We start from the raw sequence: 17295 nt of genomic DNA, 5'->3' as shown, positions 1-17295 counted from the left end.
GGTGTCTCGAGGGACCGAGCTGGTCACTGGATTTCCCTCTTCACTTCCCGGGACAATTTAAACAGCCAAAGCAGGTCTAGGGGTTTCTCCAGCAGTTCCTAGAAAACCAACAGAAGCAGAAGGAAGTGCAGGTGGAGCTACAGATGCAGCAGCAGCAATGCCTGTGAGAGATCCGGCAAAGGGAAATCAACCCAGGGTCTGCTATGCCCATGGACAAAAAGAGCAGACACAGAGAGCAGGCCTGGGCTGTGCTGAGAAGGTTAGCCCAGGAGAGCAGGGCATGAGAAAGTCTACAAGCGTGGCCTAGTGCCAAGATGGGGACAAGACCTTGCAGACCCTCCACCCACACGCCCTGTCAGATGCTGCAGGGAGGTGAAGGACGAAATGGTTGGCCCAGAGATGAAGCAGACTGAAGAAGGGACAACTACAAGGGTGGAGCTGTCCATGGTGGGTTCTCAGACCCTGACGGAAAAGGTTTTGGTGTATGCAGCAGCAGTAGCAAAAAGGCTACAGAAGAAGCTAAAGGCTTCAGAAGAGGCTCTGCAGGCAGTGGTTAATGAGAATGAGTGGCTGCAGGAAGAGCGCTGGGATACTGCAGAAGAGAAGGAATATGCTTCTTCATTCTGGTGAGCGAGCTGGGAGTGGAGCTGGAGACACTGTGCGTGCAGGCTCTACAAGCGTGCAGCCGGTGACAGTGACGAGATGACGAGGGATGAAGCTTGGACAAGAATAGAACTTGCCCCCCATGTGGGCCAGGTTCTAAGGAGGGTATGTAACAGGGGGGCTTGGCCTGTGGGCTATAAAGCCTGGAGCTAGGCCAAATGGATTACAGAGTGAGCTCCACCTGAGGGAAAAACCAGGGAAAACCACAGCAAAGGTACAGGAGGAGGCCCTGCTGTTCGATAAAGGGCCTTGGGGCAGAACCTTGAATCCAGGGTAGGACTGGTTCTCCCATGGTCTTTAAGGAAGGGGACGTACAAGGCCACAGAAAGGGTTACCAAGGCCAGCAAGGGCAGGCCGAGCCAAAGTCAGGTTGAGGAAGAGCCCTCAAAGGGACAGAAGACCTTGTTTCTGTAAAGGACCTTTTTGGAATTTAGTTTGGGATGAGCGCAATCCAGGAAGGAGTGGACTAAAAGACGGTCACCTGGCTGAAGGTGAACAATGCCATTTTGTTGCCCAGTCGTGCAGTTTGGTGAGATCCTTTTGTAGCTCTTGGCACTCTGCTTGGGACTTCACTAACTTGAGTAGCTTTTTATCATCTGCAAATTTTGCCATCTCACTGTTTACCCCTTTTTCCAGATTATTTATGAATATGTAGAACAGCACTGGTCTCAATGCAGATCCCTGGGGGGACACCACTCTTTACCTCTCTCCATTCTGAAAACTGACTATTTATTCCCACCCTTTGTTTCCTATCTTTTAACAGTTACCAATCCAGGAGAGGACCTTAGGATGTACCTGTATGGCACAATAATTCTGCATTGAAACAGTTGATTCAATTGCTTGTTCTTTGGGGTTCAGACCCCCTGTTGTCCCCATGGTGTGACAGAACCCTGATTGTCACATCTGACGTTTAGGCTCTGTCCCAGCCTCTGACACAGATGTATCCTGCAGCCAGCCCAGCTCAGGGAGCAGTGGGGACAGGTGATCTCATCCTGTCAAACCAAGCAACATGGGTCTCATTGAGGCTCAGATGGAAGATCCCATGCATCTCCTGGAGGTACGAACCGTTCACTCTTCCTGCCACTTGGGGCTCTTGCAACAAACAGGGGGCTCCTGCTACATATCCTGGTTGGGAGCTTTCCCTATCCCTGGATCCCAGCCCTGGTACAGAGACCTATTTCTCATCATGATATCCTCATTTTATTCTCAGAGGATGTGTCCAGGATCCTGGAAAATGTTTTCTGCAGGAGGTTTGAATGGGGAGAGATCAACCCAGGTCTGCAGGGTTCATGGGAGCAGCCACACTCCAACCCTCCACCTGGAAGCCTGCTGAAAATTGCTTACCTAGGACCCATGAAGTTCAGCCCCAGTTTGAGGCTCCACTCCTGAGGTCCTATTGGAGGAGTCCCAGAGAAGCTAATTGGCCCTCTGGCCCTGCGTAAGGAAGCAGCAGGAACAGGAAGCTGACTGAACACCAGGGCTGCTCCCTGTCCTGGACCGTGTGCTGCTTGTTTCTGCTGCTGCTCCCCTGGCTTGATTTTCTGGCATCTGATTTGTGGTTGTGATCACAAGTTTGTCATTTGCTTCTGATCTTCCAGTGTCCTGACCCAGCTGACTCTCGACTCCTGTCATGTGAGTGTGGACTCTGGCTCTGACCAGTAGGTCTGGCTGCCCTTGACCCAGCCGTGACATTGACTTTGTACAATTTCTCCAATGCTCTTTTTTGCTGTCCAGCAAGATACACCAGTACCTTGGCTCCCAAAGTCCTAGTTGCCTGCTATTCAAGGGCTGAGGGGTAGTGCTTTTATTGCCCCCACCCCCACCCCAGCTTCTTTTCCTATGGAAATCTCCCTTGAGCAGAGGATAAGTCTGCTCTTCTCTTTGGATCAGTCCCAGCAGTAATTCCACCCACCCTGGCCTCAGCTCAGCTACTTTGTTTACCTGGGATCAGGAATCACTTTTGAAGCCCTTAGCCTGTGGGTGGAGGTGGGAGCAGAGGCTGAAGCTCCAGCAGTTTCCACCAAAGAACACCACCCTGTCTTTCTATGGTCTGACTAGGGCTCACCATCCATCTTGGAGCTGAACACCAGATGGGAGCTGATAGATTGTCCTTGGTGGGCCATGTTCTTGTGTGTGATGGAGCTGTGTGCCAGAGAGGGCCAGGAGCAGATGCACCAGGCATGGCCAGGACCGGGCTAAACAGCCTGTAATGCTAGGTGAGTCAAACCATGGCCACATATAGACACCTTGGGCATCCATGGGGACTGAATCTGGGCCCTTCGCTGCCAAGAGCACAATTCACTCCAACTTGAGTCGTTACGGTAGTGACCCCTGCCAGCCTCTCTGGGGGGGGAGGAGGGGGAGGGTCAGTATTATCTCTGTTAGCTGGCGCACAGGGATGGAAAGCAACTGGCTGCAAGGTCTCACACAACATCATTGAGAGAGGCAGGAAGGAAGCATGGTACTGATACCAGTCCAGCTCCAACCACTAGACTCCACCCACTTCCAAAGCCAGAGAATCCAGGAGCCCTGACTCTGACAGCTAGGCCTTAAATGACAAGACCAACCTCCCTCCCACTCAGGAAGCCATAGAAGGGACCATCTGCTGAGCTCCCCTTTGCAGTGCCACTGTCAGAGACCATTGCTAGTGGGGTGCCAAGTGACTGAGCAGGGAACTCCTTGAGAGACTCCTAGAAACTCGCAGGTGTTTCCCTATGGCCTTCTGGGAGGCGTGGAAAGAGAGCTGTATTGAAGACACTCTCCTGCTCTAACAAAGGGTGTCTGTTCTCCTAGATAGTCAGCCAGTGGGGCCAGTTTGCAGAACATGGAAGAGCCGTTTGGCGATGGGTTGGAGGATTCACCATGTAGGTGGCAGCAGCTGCAGTGCCTGGGGTCCCCATGGGCCAAGCCTCCACTCCTGACACTCCAAACTAATCTCCCCCTGCTCTCAGGGGGGGCGGTCTTTGGCTTTAGCTGCTGTGCCTGTGTGCCTAGACAGAGGGCTCAGGTATTTCCATCAGGCTGCTCAATGGCAAATGCAGCCATCCACAGAAGTGAAGAAGAATGGAAGCGAAAGAGCAAAACTGGACCATCCGCTGAGCTGCTGCAATCAAGTGAGCAGAGCCGGGGAGAGAAGAGGGAGAACTCGAAGGTGGCTGGTGGTAGTAGGGAGGAAAAGCAGTTTGGGAGCCAGGAGAGTAGAAACAAATAGTTAATGATGAATACTGCGGGCTTTGTCTTATGTGGTAAAGGGTTAAAAATGGGTCTCTTTACTATCACGCTAAACTTTAAAATAGCTGTGTATAATGAAAGGGCAGGTCCATAAAGGTAAGAGGTCAGTCTAGGGGCTTGAAGTCCCAGATTCTGTTGATATTGCATACTTCTACCAGCTGATCTCAACCCAACCAATCCCTGAGGTGGTAGCTGTAGTGAACTCTTGTCCTCTTTTTCTGGAGTAGAAAAAGGACACGATACATGTGGCCAAGGAAATAGAGAGGCATGGGGGTCACTTGTAGTGGTGCCTGTTAATATGGCTTTTGTGGGGGAGCACGGCAGGTTACTTTGGACTAGGTAGGAGCCACATGTCTCCAAACCTGCACATCCCAAGGCTCCAGAGACCTGTCTCCAGATCCCAGAGCTTCCTCAGAGTCCTAAGGAGCCAGATGGAATCTGGCCTCTCTCCCCCCACCTCAGCAGTCCAGAAAAAGCTATTTGTAGACATGTTATGTGTCCTCTCCTGCCACACTCCCCTGTTGGTGACTAATGCAGTCACAGAGTCCAGGCTCAGTGTCCTGCATTCCTCTGGGCTGTGACAAGCAGGAGGACTTGAGCTGCAATGGATCCTCCTGTTCATGGGCTGAGTGGGCAACCTCTCTACGGCCGTATCTGGTTTCCAGCCCACACGCACTAAGGAGGAGGTGATGGACTTACCCCAAAGGTGGGTGTGGGAAGAAGCAGAGTGAAGAGGTGATCAGAGAGCCATCCCATGGCATTCCTCCTAGAGTCGCTCCAACAACCACCTGGCTCCTTCCTGCCGTAGGCTGCAGCCCCTAGGTTCTGTACGGAATGTCTGAATTAACCCTCTAGAAAGCTGCCTCTGGCTCTCTACAAGCTCTCACACAGCCCTGTCACGAGAGGTAAGGAATAAGGTCCTGCCTCCCCCAACAGCTCGGGGGAAGCCTCTCAGAGAAATCAGTGCAGGGCTTTATGCATCTCTACAAACAGATCACTTTGCGTGGTGTTGTCAAGAAGCTGTGCAGCTCTTTTTAGAGCAATATTAACTCCCCCAGGGATTTCTGCTCTAAATGCTCTGGGCCTGAGGGAAGGATTCTGTGGAAAACAGACCTTTCCCTTGGTCCAATCCAGGCTCTGCAGTTCTGATGCTGCTGAGCTGATAGGGAAGGCTTGAGGGTTCCTGGAGAGCATGCTGCAACGCCAGCAATCCCATTCTGCAACGCCAGCAATCCCATGCTGCCTCAGCCCTGGGGACACGTTCTCTTTCTCCCCCGGCACCTTCCAAAGGAGGGCAGAAAGGGACCAGTGAGGTGGAGTCTCTCCCTGGCTTACTCATAACCCATCCTGCAGTAACATAAGTGTGGACTCAGGGGAATACTGTGGTGCGGTGTAGGTGCTCTGCAAGGTATCACTCTTGAAGGGAAGCAACACTGCTCTTGGCACTGGAATCTGGGCAATAAGGAAGAGGAGTTGGAAGTTCTCCCTGGGGAGGGGAAATGGGGAAACCTGGTGGGACGATGTGTATGACTGGAATGTTAGTGTCGCTGGTTACAACACACTGAGGTACGGGAGAGAGGGTAAAAGTGGTGGGCAGGGTGGCACTTTCAGCGGTTCTCAAACTGCGGGTCAGGACCCCAGAGTGGGTTGCAACCCCATTTTAATGGGGTTGCCAGGGCTGGCTTAGGCTTGCTGCGGCCCGGGGCCAAAGCTAAAGTCCAAGCCCCAGCACTTGGGGCCAAAGCCGAAGCCCCACTGCCTGAGGCTGAAGCCAAAGCCTGAGGGCTTCAGCCCTGGGCAGTCGGGCTCAGGTTGCAGGTCCCCTGTCTGGGGCTGAAGCCCTTGGGCTTTGATTTTTGTCCAAGGCTTTGGCTTTGCACCCTCACCCGCACCCGGAGCAATGGGGCTTGGGGGGCCTCAGGCTTCGGACCCCCTCCAGGGGTCATGTAGTAATTTTTGCTGTCAGAACGGATTCAAAGTGTAATGAAGTTTGAGAGCCCCTGCTTTAGACCATGGTTCTGTGACTGGATCTGTAGAGATACAAATGTCACCCCATGTGGATCTGATTACAGGACTGAGGGTTTAGATTGTCAACTGTTTGGGACAGGGACTGTCGCTGTGAAGTGTCTTGCAGCCTGTGAGTACCAGAGAAAGCAATAATCTACCCCCATTTAGAATAATTAGCACAGTATGTTAAATAAATGTTCCGACACAGAATACTGTGCTAGAGAATTAATCTTCATCTGCGTACAAATGTCTACCTTGTAACACCCCGATTTAGGATTTAAACGCACTGAACCACTGGGAGCTCCAGGCACCGAGGGCAGCTCAGCTCCAGCTCTGAGTGCTCAGATTTCTCCCGCTGGCCCCGCCCCCTGGCAGGATCACCGCCAAGCAGAACTCGGCAAAGCTTCTCAGCCTGGCTGTCCAGCTCCTGGGGCCGCCCCTCTTTGTTGCGGCAGCCAATGGGGGCGCTCGGAACGTCGGCGGCTGCCGGGTAACATGGTTACGTGTCAGAGAGTAACAATCATGGACCATGGGCTAAGGCGAAAGAGGCAGCCGCAGCAGCCCCAGCCTCCCGGAGGGTCCGTGGCGCAATGAATCCCGCTGCGACCAGGTGAGGGGGCGGGGGGCGGACTCGGGGCAGGGGTGGAATGTCTGTTAAAGAGCGGCCGGCAGCAGCAGCAGCAGCAGCGGGGGAAGCAGCCAGGCAGCCACCCACTCCCTGCCCAGCCCTCTGCTGCTGGGGATCGCTTGCGAGCGGACCCGTCTGGAGCTGAGCCTGATATAAGACTGGTCGTGCTGCAGTCTGGGTCTCCGCTGCTGGCGGCTGGCACAGAATCACCCACCTCCGAGGAGAGGGTGAGTGTGGAGTGCGGGGTCTCTGGGCTTCAGTTCGAGGGGGATTCTGTTGCGTTTGCATTTTGGACTCCAGCATTGTCTCAGGTTGAACCGGGTGATGCAGACAGGGATCTAGCCAGAGTGACAGCCCTAGGCGCGTTATGCCGAGGGATCTAGCCAGGTCCAGGTCACTTTGGGAACCCCAGGGGTAATATGGGAAGAGGGATCTAGGTAGATTGCTATTGTCACCCTTGTGTGACGCCCACAGGAGTTTTACAGAGAGGTGTCTCTCCAGATTGCTATTTTCCTTTTGTCTGTCAGTCTTAGTTGATACGGAAAGGGATCTAGCCATGTTGTTATCCTCTCGTGTGCCAGCCTTAGGTGATGCAGTAAGCTGAATGCTTTGCATAAACTCTGCTCCTCTTCTTCTGCTAACATGCTTCTCTTTTCCCCCTCTTTCTCACCCTCTGCTGGTTTTAGATTCAGCCCACAAGAGAACAAACCCAGCAGCACTCACGCTGGCTAATTTTAGCTAATAACCACTCTGCCTAATTGCTGTGGCAGCAAGTGAGAGATGGATAAGGCTTCCTTGTTGTGGCATTGAACTGTATACATACGTCCTACTTGGACTACTCTCGCAATTCAAACCCATCATGACAGGCTCTACTTCCAATGCCCACCACTGCCCCCATCCGAAGGGAGCCAAAGGGGGCCGGTCAAGGAGCACTCATGCACGGCCTGTCAGCACAGCCAACAACGGGGGCTCAGAAGAAGAAGACAAAGATGGAGGGGTGCTTTTCCTCGTCAATAAAAGTGGCTTCCCGATCGACGGGCAGACCTGGGAGAGGATGTGGGTGCATGTGGCAAAGGTGCACCCTGCAGGCAGAGAGATGGTGGAGACAATAAGGAATGCTGCATACCTGGCTAAAGTAAGTGGCTCTAGGCCTTGGCAGAACCCTGAGATCTCAAGAAACTTAGTACAGCCGTTGCTTTCCTCTGTCTCATGAAGTGTATGTGTATGTTGTAGCTTGAGTGCAAATAACAACTATAGTTAAAGATGCCTAAGTGTTTCCATTCTAAGCACCTGTTTTGCATCATGAATAATTTCTTGAAAACATCACCTATGGGTTTCTAGGCTTGGTTTCTGCCAATATATGTATATGTTTGCAACTATTTGTTGACAGCTCTAATGCTGCACTGGCAATGCAAGTCTTCAATGCTGGAAAGTTTTTTTTGTTTTTGTTTTTAACAGTGAGATAACTATTGCATGTTAGTTATCTCAGTATAAAATCCTAATAGAGATAAAGCACCATATTCTATTATTTTTATTGCTTCAGCACCTAGGAGCCCCAGGCATGGACCCCATTTTTCCAGGTGGGGTACATAAACAGATCAAAAAGATGGTCCCTTCCCCAAAGAGTTAATACTTAGTTTGTAAGAAAAAAGACAACAGATGTACTTCCCCATCAGTTTGTCTGTATCCAAGGAAACAGATGATGTTGGTCAGTATGATAGGCTGTGGTCTCTGCACATCAGCAGCCTAACTTGTCAAGTTTTTTTGGTAGGCATCGCAGCAAAGGCGAGCTTTGAGGAAGGATTTGAAGGTGGATAATGAGGTGGCTTTGCAGATGTGTACAGGGAACGCCTCCCAGATGTGGGGTTTAAATGGGACCCTCTAAGGGTTAACTTGGTGAAAACTCTGCTGGAAGGAACACAGCTTCTGAAGCCTGTGGGCCTGACGGTATACCTGGGTGGAAATGGGAGAAAGCACAAAGGTGTTTATTTGAAAATTTAACAAGAGGGCAATGGTGACTGGCCTCATGGGCCCGGGTGGAAGTGGGAGGTGACCTTACAGTTCTGAATGACAGATAATAGGTAGGGTGGGGCTAGGTCGTGAAAGATTTTGAAAGGAAAGACAAATTGCTTATATTTGATGTGATAGACAAGAGGGAACAAATGGAGGGATGCCAACAGATGGGTAATGTGACCAAAGCGATAGGCTAGAGAAATGATCTTTACAGCAATGCTCTGAATGGATCTGAGTGGGACATTTGTGGAGGCCAGGGAAAAGGATGGTGTAGTAATCAAGATGCGAGATAACAAGAGCTTGGATGAGAGTTTTGCTGTGTGAAAAGACAAGAAAGGTCTTATTTTGCTGATGTTCTGCTGAAAGAATCTGCAAGATTTAGACGTGGACCTGTTTAGGTCCTCACATCCAGGCTGAGTTGCACTATAGAGTTTACCGTGAGGTAGCTGGTAGGCAAGGTTGGTGGTATACCCTCCACCTGTGGTTGACCTTGCAGTAAAACTAAAATGCCTTGTCTCCACTAGGGTTTTAGCTAGTGCACTCTAGTTAATCCATGGTAAAAACACACTTTTTTTTTTTTTAAAGCGGTTTAGACCAAACCTAATTTGAAAATTAGCAGGTTAACAACCCTCACTGAGAAGTGCCTTGGAGTGTTCCGGTGAATATTGGTTTTGATTTGGCAGTTAGGAGAGCATGAAAACCGCCCTTCGCGCATGGACAGTGCACTCGGAACACCCCTAACACTTGAAAAGCAACGTTCAGACAGAACTGCAGCTGCGCTGTGCACAAATGTACCATTCACTCAGCTGCATAGTGACCATGTTCCAGATTGAATGAGGAAGAGCTCTTAAGGGGTCCTGCCTCAGCCAAAGCAATCTTAAACCTTGACTTTACAACCGTGCTGTGGGCTTTCCTGGCCTTTGAGTTCTTTATTTATGCTCTATCCCTGTCTTTTACCCTGTGTCTGTCTTCTCTGTTTAGAATGTAAGCTCATTAAGGCAGGGGCTGCCACATACTCTGTGCAGTGCCTTGTACTGTGGGGCCCCATTCTTGGTTGCTATACTAAGCACTATAGTAATAAACAGGAATAATAATAATTGCAGAAGCTTGACATTCTCTTAATAAAGAGGGTGAAATCCTGGCCCCATTGCGTTCAATAGCAAATTTCCCACAGACTTCAGTGGGGCCAGGATTTCACCTAGAATGTGTGTTTATGAGACTTCGGCAAAGTTTAGGTCGGGGACTGGACTTCACAGCTGGAGCCCATCTCTTCTCCCCCGCCCCTTATATCTCTACTGATTTATGAATGCAAGACTGAAAAACCCTTGGTGAGGAATAGATACTTTGCATGTAGCTTTGCATTAACATGTTAGTTTAATGAAAGACTGAGCTGGGGGTAGGTGGACATAGGGCATGTAAGCCATGGTGAACAGTTTAACGTTTCTGCTGGCAACATTTCCTACTGAGACTAGCAGGTTTGTTTTGCTCTTCATCACACTCTGGTTGTCTCTCTGCTACTGCATTAGTAATCATACTGTATTTAATGATCTGTCTACCCTCAGAGATTATGGCTTTGATTCTCTTCCCGCATACACTAGTGTAAATCAGGAGTAAAAACTCCTGGGAAAGAAGATTGGGATGGGCAGGGGGGAATGGTTTGATAAATGTAGTATGTGTATGAACTTCAGATGGCTAGTGATATCCCTGTTCTTTGCCTAGGTTAGTAACTAGGAGCCCTGTGCTTCTCTCTGCTCTGTGACACAGAGGTGGGCAAATTCATGGAAGGAGAAGAAGAGACAAGGCCCAGATCCATAAAGGGACTTAGGCACTGCAATGCCTAACTTTTAGGCACCGATCACTCGAACAACTTTGGGATCCACAAAGCCTGAGTTCGGTGCCTAGGCTTCATGTAAAAGCCAATATGCTAGGTGGGGAGATGCCTGAGCTAGCCAATGAGAGATGCCAAGAAGTGGGGAGGGCTAAGCTCCACCCTTCTGACAGAGTTCAGCACGTAAGTCTGGGCTGCAGGGAGGTGCCCATCTCTGCTTGTGATTCACAACTGGGAACTCCTCTCCCGGAGTCAGGTGGCTTAGGTGCCTAAGTCGTTTCTTACAAGAATGAGTTAGGCACTTGCCTAGTGCCACACAATGGACCATTGGGATGGTGAGGAGCAGGAGGATGACCATGACCTCTTCTATAACTTTTAGCCCAGTAGTTAGGGTATTCCCCCAGGATGTGGGAGACCCCCGTTCAGTTCTGCCTTCTACTTGATAAGAAGGGATTTGGACAAGGGCTCCCCACCTCTCAGGAGGGGGCATCAATCATTGGACTGTGGGATATTGTGATGTGGGACTCTCTCTGTCTCTTCCGTAGAAGTTGAATAATTAATTAGGCCAGAGAGATAGGGATTCTCACTCCTTAGCCGAGTGGTTAGGGCACTCACTTGAGAGGTCTGGGATCGCTATTCAAATGCCTTATCAGACAAAGAGGGAATTGAACCAGGGTCTCCCCTATCCCAGAGATGTTACCTAACCTTTGGGCTAAAGGGAGGCTGCCTCTTCCTGTCCCCAGGCATTTTGTATGGAGTTAGATGTACTCAGTATGCCTACTGGATTGGGCCCCACAGGCAAGATAAGAGGAGGAGTGCCTATCTTCCCCCAGTTTGTGGATCGCTCTGGGACTTAGATGTAAGTAAGACTTGATGACTTGAAACACTTTATTTTTAATCTGGTTTGTGTGGGCAAAAGTGGTAGTGGTATATAGACTGTAAAACATGAACACTTTTTCCGTTCAGAGTGTAGAGGGCTAGACAAGGTCTGTAGGCCTTCCTGCTTAAAGCAAGGCAGAAGTGCACGTGCCCAGAGGCAGAAATATAGGTGCTCAGGGAACTTCTGCAACAAAAATGTAGGGTGCTGTGTGAGTTTAGGTACCTACAGGGTTAGGCAGCAGCTGAGTGGGGTTTTTGTGGATTGCAGTGATGCCTAAATCTGGATTTAAGTTCCTCTGTGGATCTTGGCTTAAGTTTCCAGCTTTTTTCCCCTTTCCTTGAGCTTGCAGGAGCCCCTCTGTCTGAACACCGCACAGCTGTGGCACTGCATGTGGCAACCAGGAGCAGTCACTCCCCAGGATTCTTCCCCTCGGGCTCAAACACCAGAGTTATCTCCTCCAGAAAGTCAGCAGTCCTGATCACCACATCACCTCCCCTACTTGGAGGGCGTAGAGCTCAGGTGCAGCGTGGAGAACCCATAGCAGCCCATCCCAAAGAATCCGCTCGTCTGGAACATCCCTTCCCCATGGAGCCTCAGGTTCTCTTGGAGTTTGAAGGCCCACACTCTGCTCTCTTTAAGGCTGTAAAGCCCTGCCCCTGGTAGGAGCATGGAGCAGAAACCCTACAAGACGAACTGGCTGAATCAAGTGGAGTTCTTGAATTCTCTTCCCTACTCCTGGGAGGGCTTTACTGCAAGGGCGTGTGGAGTTGGGCCTAGCAAAGTAACTCATATGGAAGTTGGAAAGATAAGTGACTGTCACCTGAGCGTCCCTTCCCTGGGGAGGTGTTTCTCAAATGACAGTTAAGATCCACGTGAAGTGGGAAGGTTTGACTTCAGCGTGTCATGCTTCCTCTGAAGTGTTAGGTATGTCCTGGGCAGAGGTCAATTCTACTGCATGTGGGCCATTGGTCTATGCTGTTACTTCCTGGGTCCTATAGGAAGTAGCTAGGATGAGATGCTGTTAGATGAAGGGTCCATCTGCACCTGATGGAATGAAGCACTTGTCGTGCCTTCATTAATGGCATGGAAATGGATCAAGCTGTCTAAACCAATGGCCAAAGTGTTTCCAACGCAGACTGAGAGGGGATGGCGGGAAGAGCTGACAATCACAATGTGTTGACAATCACAGTCAGCAGCAGTTGGGTTCCTAGTGTAGTTCCTGCTGCTTATTTCTTTGATTTTCCTCTCCCCCGTTAATATAATAGCATGGACCAGGTCTTGTCCTGGAATGTGATCTACTCCTGCTTAGGAGTGCAATATTGTAAACTATGGTACTAATGATAACATCATAGCTGCTTGGCTGCTGTCACTTTACTATGCTACTCACAGGCTCATGGAGTTTTTTTTTGCATCATGTTTTGTGCCATCTTTTAGCTGAGCCATAGGCTATTTGTGTTAGGAAGAGATTGGATTTGGGATCTTGTGTTAATGCATCAGGTACTGGTGTCTTTTCTAGCAGGTTCTGCTCTTTGTGTATCTGGCAACACTTTTCCTGGTGGTAGTCTTTAGATTTAGACTCTGTTGTGGACCCTTTAGCCGACTTGAAACACTTTATTTTTAATCTGGTTTGTGTGGGCAATGGTGGTGGTATATAGACTGTAAGACACGCACACTTTTTCCGTTCAGAGTGTAGAGGGCTAAACAAGGTGTGTAGGCCTTCCTGTGTCTGTAGATTTCCTCTTGAGTGGAAAGGACTGAAAGGTCAGAGTTCCGTTGACGACTTCACTGTTGATCAGCATCTCTAGTTGCAATTCGAACATAGCAAAGCACACACTGGACTTGATTCTCTCCCCTTGCTTTCCAGTCCCAAAGGGTTTGCTGCATTATACGACTTACACTTGGAATGTCTGTGATTGATGAAGCAACTGGGGAACGATCTACTTGCAGCAGAAACATTCCAAGTATACCAGCACGCGGAAGGCCACCTGATATAGCTGAATGCTGGGTAGCACTGGTGGTGCTTTCCTGCTTCTCACTGTATTTCAGTATCTTCAGAGTTGAATCCCCATTCCATGTTATGTACACGGGAGCCTTGTAATAGTGTAGAGATAACACTTGATACCTGTCAAACTAGACAGCTGGATAGTTTCATGTGTTCTTTTCCTGAAAGGTCAGGCTACTACTTCCTGATCAATGGGAGAATTACCATCTCCTAGTGTTTCATTCTCCTTCCTCTATGGTGCAACAGGAGACCTTCAGGCACCTTTAAGGGGAGATGGGCCTAGTCCCACCTGTGACTAGTTAGCTGCCTCCCAGTTGATGCCAGGGGACAAATGATTGCCTGAACGCACCTGGTCCTTATAGAGGCCCACAAATGATCAGTTGGGCTGGTGAACTACAAGGAGTAGAAAATGGAGCCCTGGCTCTTGGATGGGTCCTAGGTAAATGGGTTGGGGAAGAAAAGCATTGTAGTGCATAGAAAGGTTCCTATAGAAATCCCTGGGTCAGGGCACTGGCTGAGAGAGGTGAGAGAAAAGTCCCTGGGACTGTAGCCCGGGTAGGGCAGAAGAACTTCTTTATTTTGATATTTTGCCTAAGTATCTGGTTAACCAATAACTTGTGCCCAGAGGCCAGGGCCTGAAGTAGTCACTGGTGTAGCACTGATCTTTCTCAAGCTGCTAAGAGAGTCCACTAGCTTACACCTTCCTTCTAAAAAGTGAATCTTAGTCTCTTTTATATTTTCAGTAACTAAAAGCTGAACCTGATTTCTATTTACATAGCTACTTGCGTGAATTTGATGAGTTCAGTTTGGATTCTGAATCATTTTAATTCCCAGTGATGGGCGATGACTTTTCCTCCCTTTCCAGACAGTTGCATTTGACTGAACTAATCATCTTAGCATTAGACTCAGAACTTCTTAGTGTGGAGCAGTAAGCAGCTCCTGAGTTTGTCTGTTGGGCTGCTGTTAGTGGGACAGATGTAAGTTACAGAAACACAAGGCTGATTTTTCTCCCTCTACCTCCCAACACCAGATTCTCTGGAAATGAAGATCTCTCTCTCAAACCCGATGGAGTGGCCAGTTTGGAAATGCCAGCATCTTCAGGATTATCCCCATTCCCACCCTGCCCCCATCTTCAGTTTATTATCAGTGCCTAGTACATTGTACTGATCCTTTAGCTAGTGCCAGCTATAGTGCATTTGCTATAGTGCCAGCTAGCCTCTGCTCTCAAAGCGTCTTGCAAACACTAATGAATGAAGCCTACCTACAGTCTCTCTGATGGCTCCACTCTGCTGAGTAATAATGGGAGTACTTACGGAGGGAGGGCACAGAATCAGGCTCTGGGGTCAGTAAGTATTACACAGTGGAGACTGAGGTGCAGAGGCATTAAGTGACTTGCACAAGGTCATGTAGGAAGCCTGTGGCGGGGCTAGCAATAGAGTCCATATTGCTTGAAACCCGGTCCTGTGAAAAGTACTAGCCTCAAGACAATCCCTCCTCTCTGTGTGGGCTTTAATACAGACTTTGGACCTGACTTTGGTCTCACCCATATCTTATACTGGGTAGCCCCCTTGACTTCAGTGGAATTATTCTTGAATAGCATTGGTATGAGATCAGAATCTGCCCCTTTGTTGTATGTCTCTGTTAATCTGTCACTCACTTTATAATTTATGAATGGCTGGGTTCATGTTTCCTTCCACTCTGTGCTCCTTCAGCTGTTCAGTTATCCCATTACAAACTCTTGCAGATGTCTTGCATCTGTTGGGACATGTGGCTATGACTGGAGTACTCTGTTTTTGATGGCATAGTATTGACACAGAGCCACGCTTCTCTTTTAAATGGGAGGCTAAAACTTTGCTGCATTAGCATTTCATGCATTGTTTGTATGGAATGAGCAGATAGAATTGTGGGAGGACTGAACTTAGACACCTTTGTCTGGAGTAGTTGCCAACTCTAGGTGTAAATTGAATGGAAAAATGCAAGTTGGAGGCATGGAACTTACCCCTAGTTGCTTAGCCTAGTTGTAAATGTGCTAAAACAGCGGCTCTCAAACTTTAGCAACCCGAGGACCCCCATTTTGATGTAAAAATTTTCGTGGACCCCCAAGCGCCCCGCTCAGCCCCAAACCCTGCCCCCATGCCACCCCTTCCGCCAAGGCCCCACCCCTGCCCCACTTCTTCCTGCCCCTGCTCCACCCCTGCCCCTCCTCTTTCCCACCTCTTTCTGCCCCCTCCCCTGAGTGCACCCCATCCCTGCTCCTCTCCCTCCCTCCCAACACCTCCGTCACGCCAGGGAACCAAGAGTACTCCAGGGGGTCCGCCGGCCCCACTGATCAACTCCTCCCCTCCCTCCCAACTCCTCCTGCACATCGCTGAACAGCTGTTCCCCAGCTTGCAGGAAGCACTGGGAGGGAGGGGAAGGAGCAGATCAGTGGGGCCGGCGGATCCCCTGGAGTACCCTCGCAGACCCCAGTTTGAGAAATGCTGTGCTAAAAGATGTTAGTTTATAATGATCTTATCCAGCTAGTGTTACTCAAGGTATAAAACAATAAAGCGCATTGAGATTTTTAGCTTTTGGAGTTCTTTGTTTATAAGACAGTCCTCAGATATAAATTTCAGAAGTTCATTTGGATTCCATGGACCAAATTCATCCCCAGCATAACTGTAGTGATCCGTGGAGTTATTCCAAAGACTAATTTGGCCCTATGTATTTAACTCAAAGTCTCTGTCTCTGAGTAAGTACACAGATGATGTGAACTACACTATAGGGAACTGTATTATTATTATTTGGAGGGAGGTTTCCACAGGCTATTTCTGCTTGTGATGCACTCCCCTATAGGTGATGTTCTGCAGGGAGGAGTGAGTAGCTGTCCACCGAGAGTCAGTGCCACTGAAGCCAAACGGTATGTGTTCCCTTGGTATTCGAATGAGAGCGGCAAAGGGTGCTTCAGAAAGTAGGGTCCATGTCACTTCGCTTCCTGCATGTGGCAAGGAGAAGAGAGACTCTCAGTGGGGACAGCACAGGAGAAGGAGACTAATGGGTTTCTGAAACTAAAATTTCCTGAGGAGACACAGGACCTTTGGTCTGACAGCTCTGTCAAGATATGTTAATAGTAAATGGTGCAACAGTACTAACCTGGGGTGACATCCTGGCTCTGTCTATGGTACTTATATGACCCCCCACCCCAATTGCCTTAGTATCTGAGTGCTCCACAATCTTTACTGTGTTTATCCTCACAACGCCCCTGTGAGGGTAGGGAGGTGTTGTTGTCCTGTTTTACACATGGGGAACAGAGGCCCAGTGATTTGTCTGTACCCAGGTCTCCCAAGGCCTAGGCTAGTGCCTCAGCCACAAGACTACCCTTCCTCCCTATTCTGCTCTATGGAAATCATGAGCAAAACTTCATTGGAGCTAGGTTTTAACCTCTGGTATTTATTTAAGACACTTGCTTTTATAATTGCTCAAATATTGCAAATAGAATAACACCTGCCCACGCAGTGTTGATAATTTTCAGTATTCGAGCTCTCTATTGTCATTTAAATTTGCTGAGCAAACTCCTGGCTGTTTGATGCTTATACTAAAAGTTTACTTAAATATGTGTTATCTGCTGGCTAGCTTTTAGATCCATTCTTTTCGTCAAACACAGAACCTGTTCACCACTTCCTTTCCCTATCCCCCGACTGCTGAAATTAGAACTAACAAGGTTTTCAGTGCAATTACGTGTACCCCTCTGTAGATATTCAGGTAATCTGATCTACATGGAGAACTTGTCCTTCTAACAACTAGATGTGTCTGGCACAATGTCTTTCCTGATCAGCATCTTGACTCTGTGCTGGATTGGCCAGCTCAGGACTCTGTTACATGGAACTATATCAGCCTCAGCAAGTGCCTAATCCTGGGAGGGGCTGAGCACCTGCTGTTTCCATTGACTTCAGTGGTAGTGGGGATGTGGTCTCTGGGGTGGGGCCGAGGATGAAGGGTTTGGGGTGAAGAAGGGGGCTCAGGAAGCTCTCAGAAGTGGTAACATGTCCCTCTGGCCCCGAGTC

General features: G+C 49.3%; 1 protein-coding gene across 1 annotated transcript in view; it reads left to right on the top strand.

Moving 5' to 3' along the window:
- Nucleotides 1–6371: 6371 nt before the first annotated feature.
- The window catches only part of VASH2 (vasohibin 2), a 65583-nt gene continuing 54659 nt past the window's right edge, over nt 6372–17295 (top strand). Inside the window, exons 1-2 of the mRNA XM_074947119.1 lie at nt 6372–6511; nt 7216–7664. Of these exons, the coding sequence (XP_074803220.1) occupies nt 7389–7664 (276 nt within the window). The 5' untranslated portion in view covers nt 6372–6511; nt 7216–7388. The remainder of the gene's footprint in view (nt 6512–7215; nt 7665–17295) is intronic.

This window comes from Natator depressus, chromosome 3 (genome assembly GCF_965152275.1).
Source record: "Natator depressus isolate rNatDep1 chromosome 3, rNatDep2.hap1, whole genome shotgun sequence".
Lineage (NCBI taxonomy): Eukaryota > Metazoa > Chordata > Testudines > Cheloniidae > Natator > Natator depressus.
The sequence above is the reverse complement of the archived record's forward strand: the minus strand, read 5'-3'. Positions and strand labels throughout refer to the sequence as shown.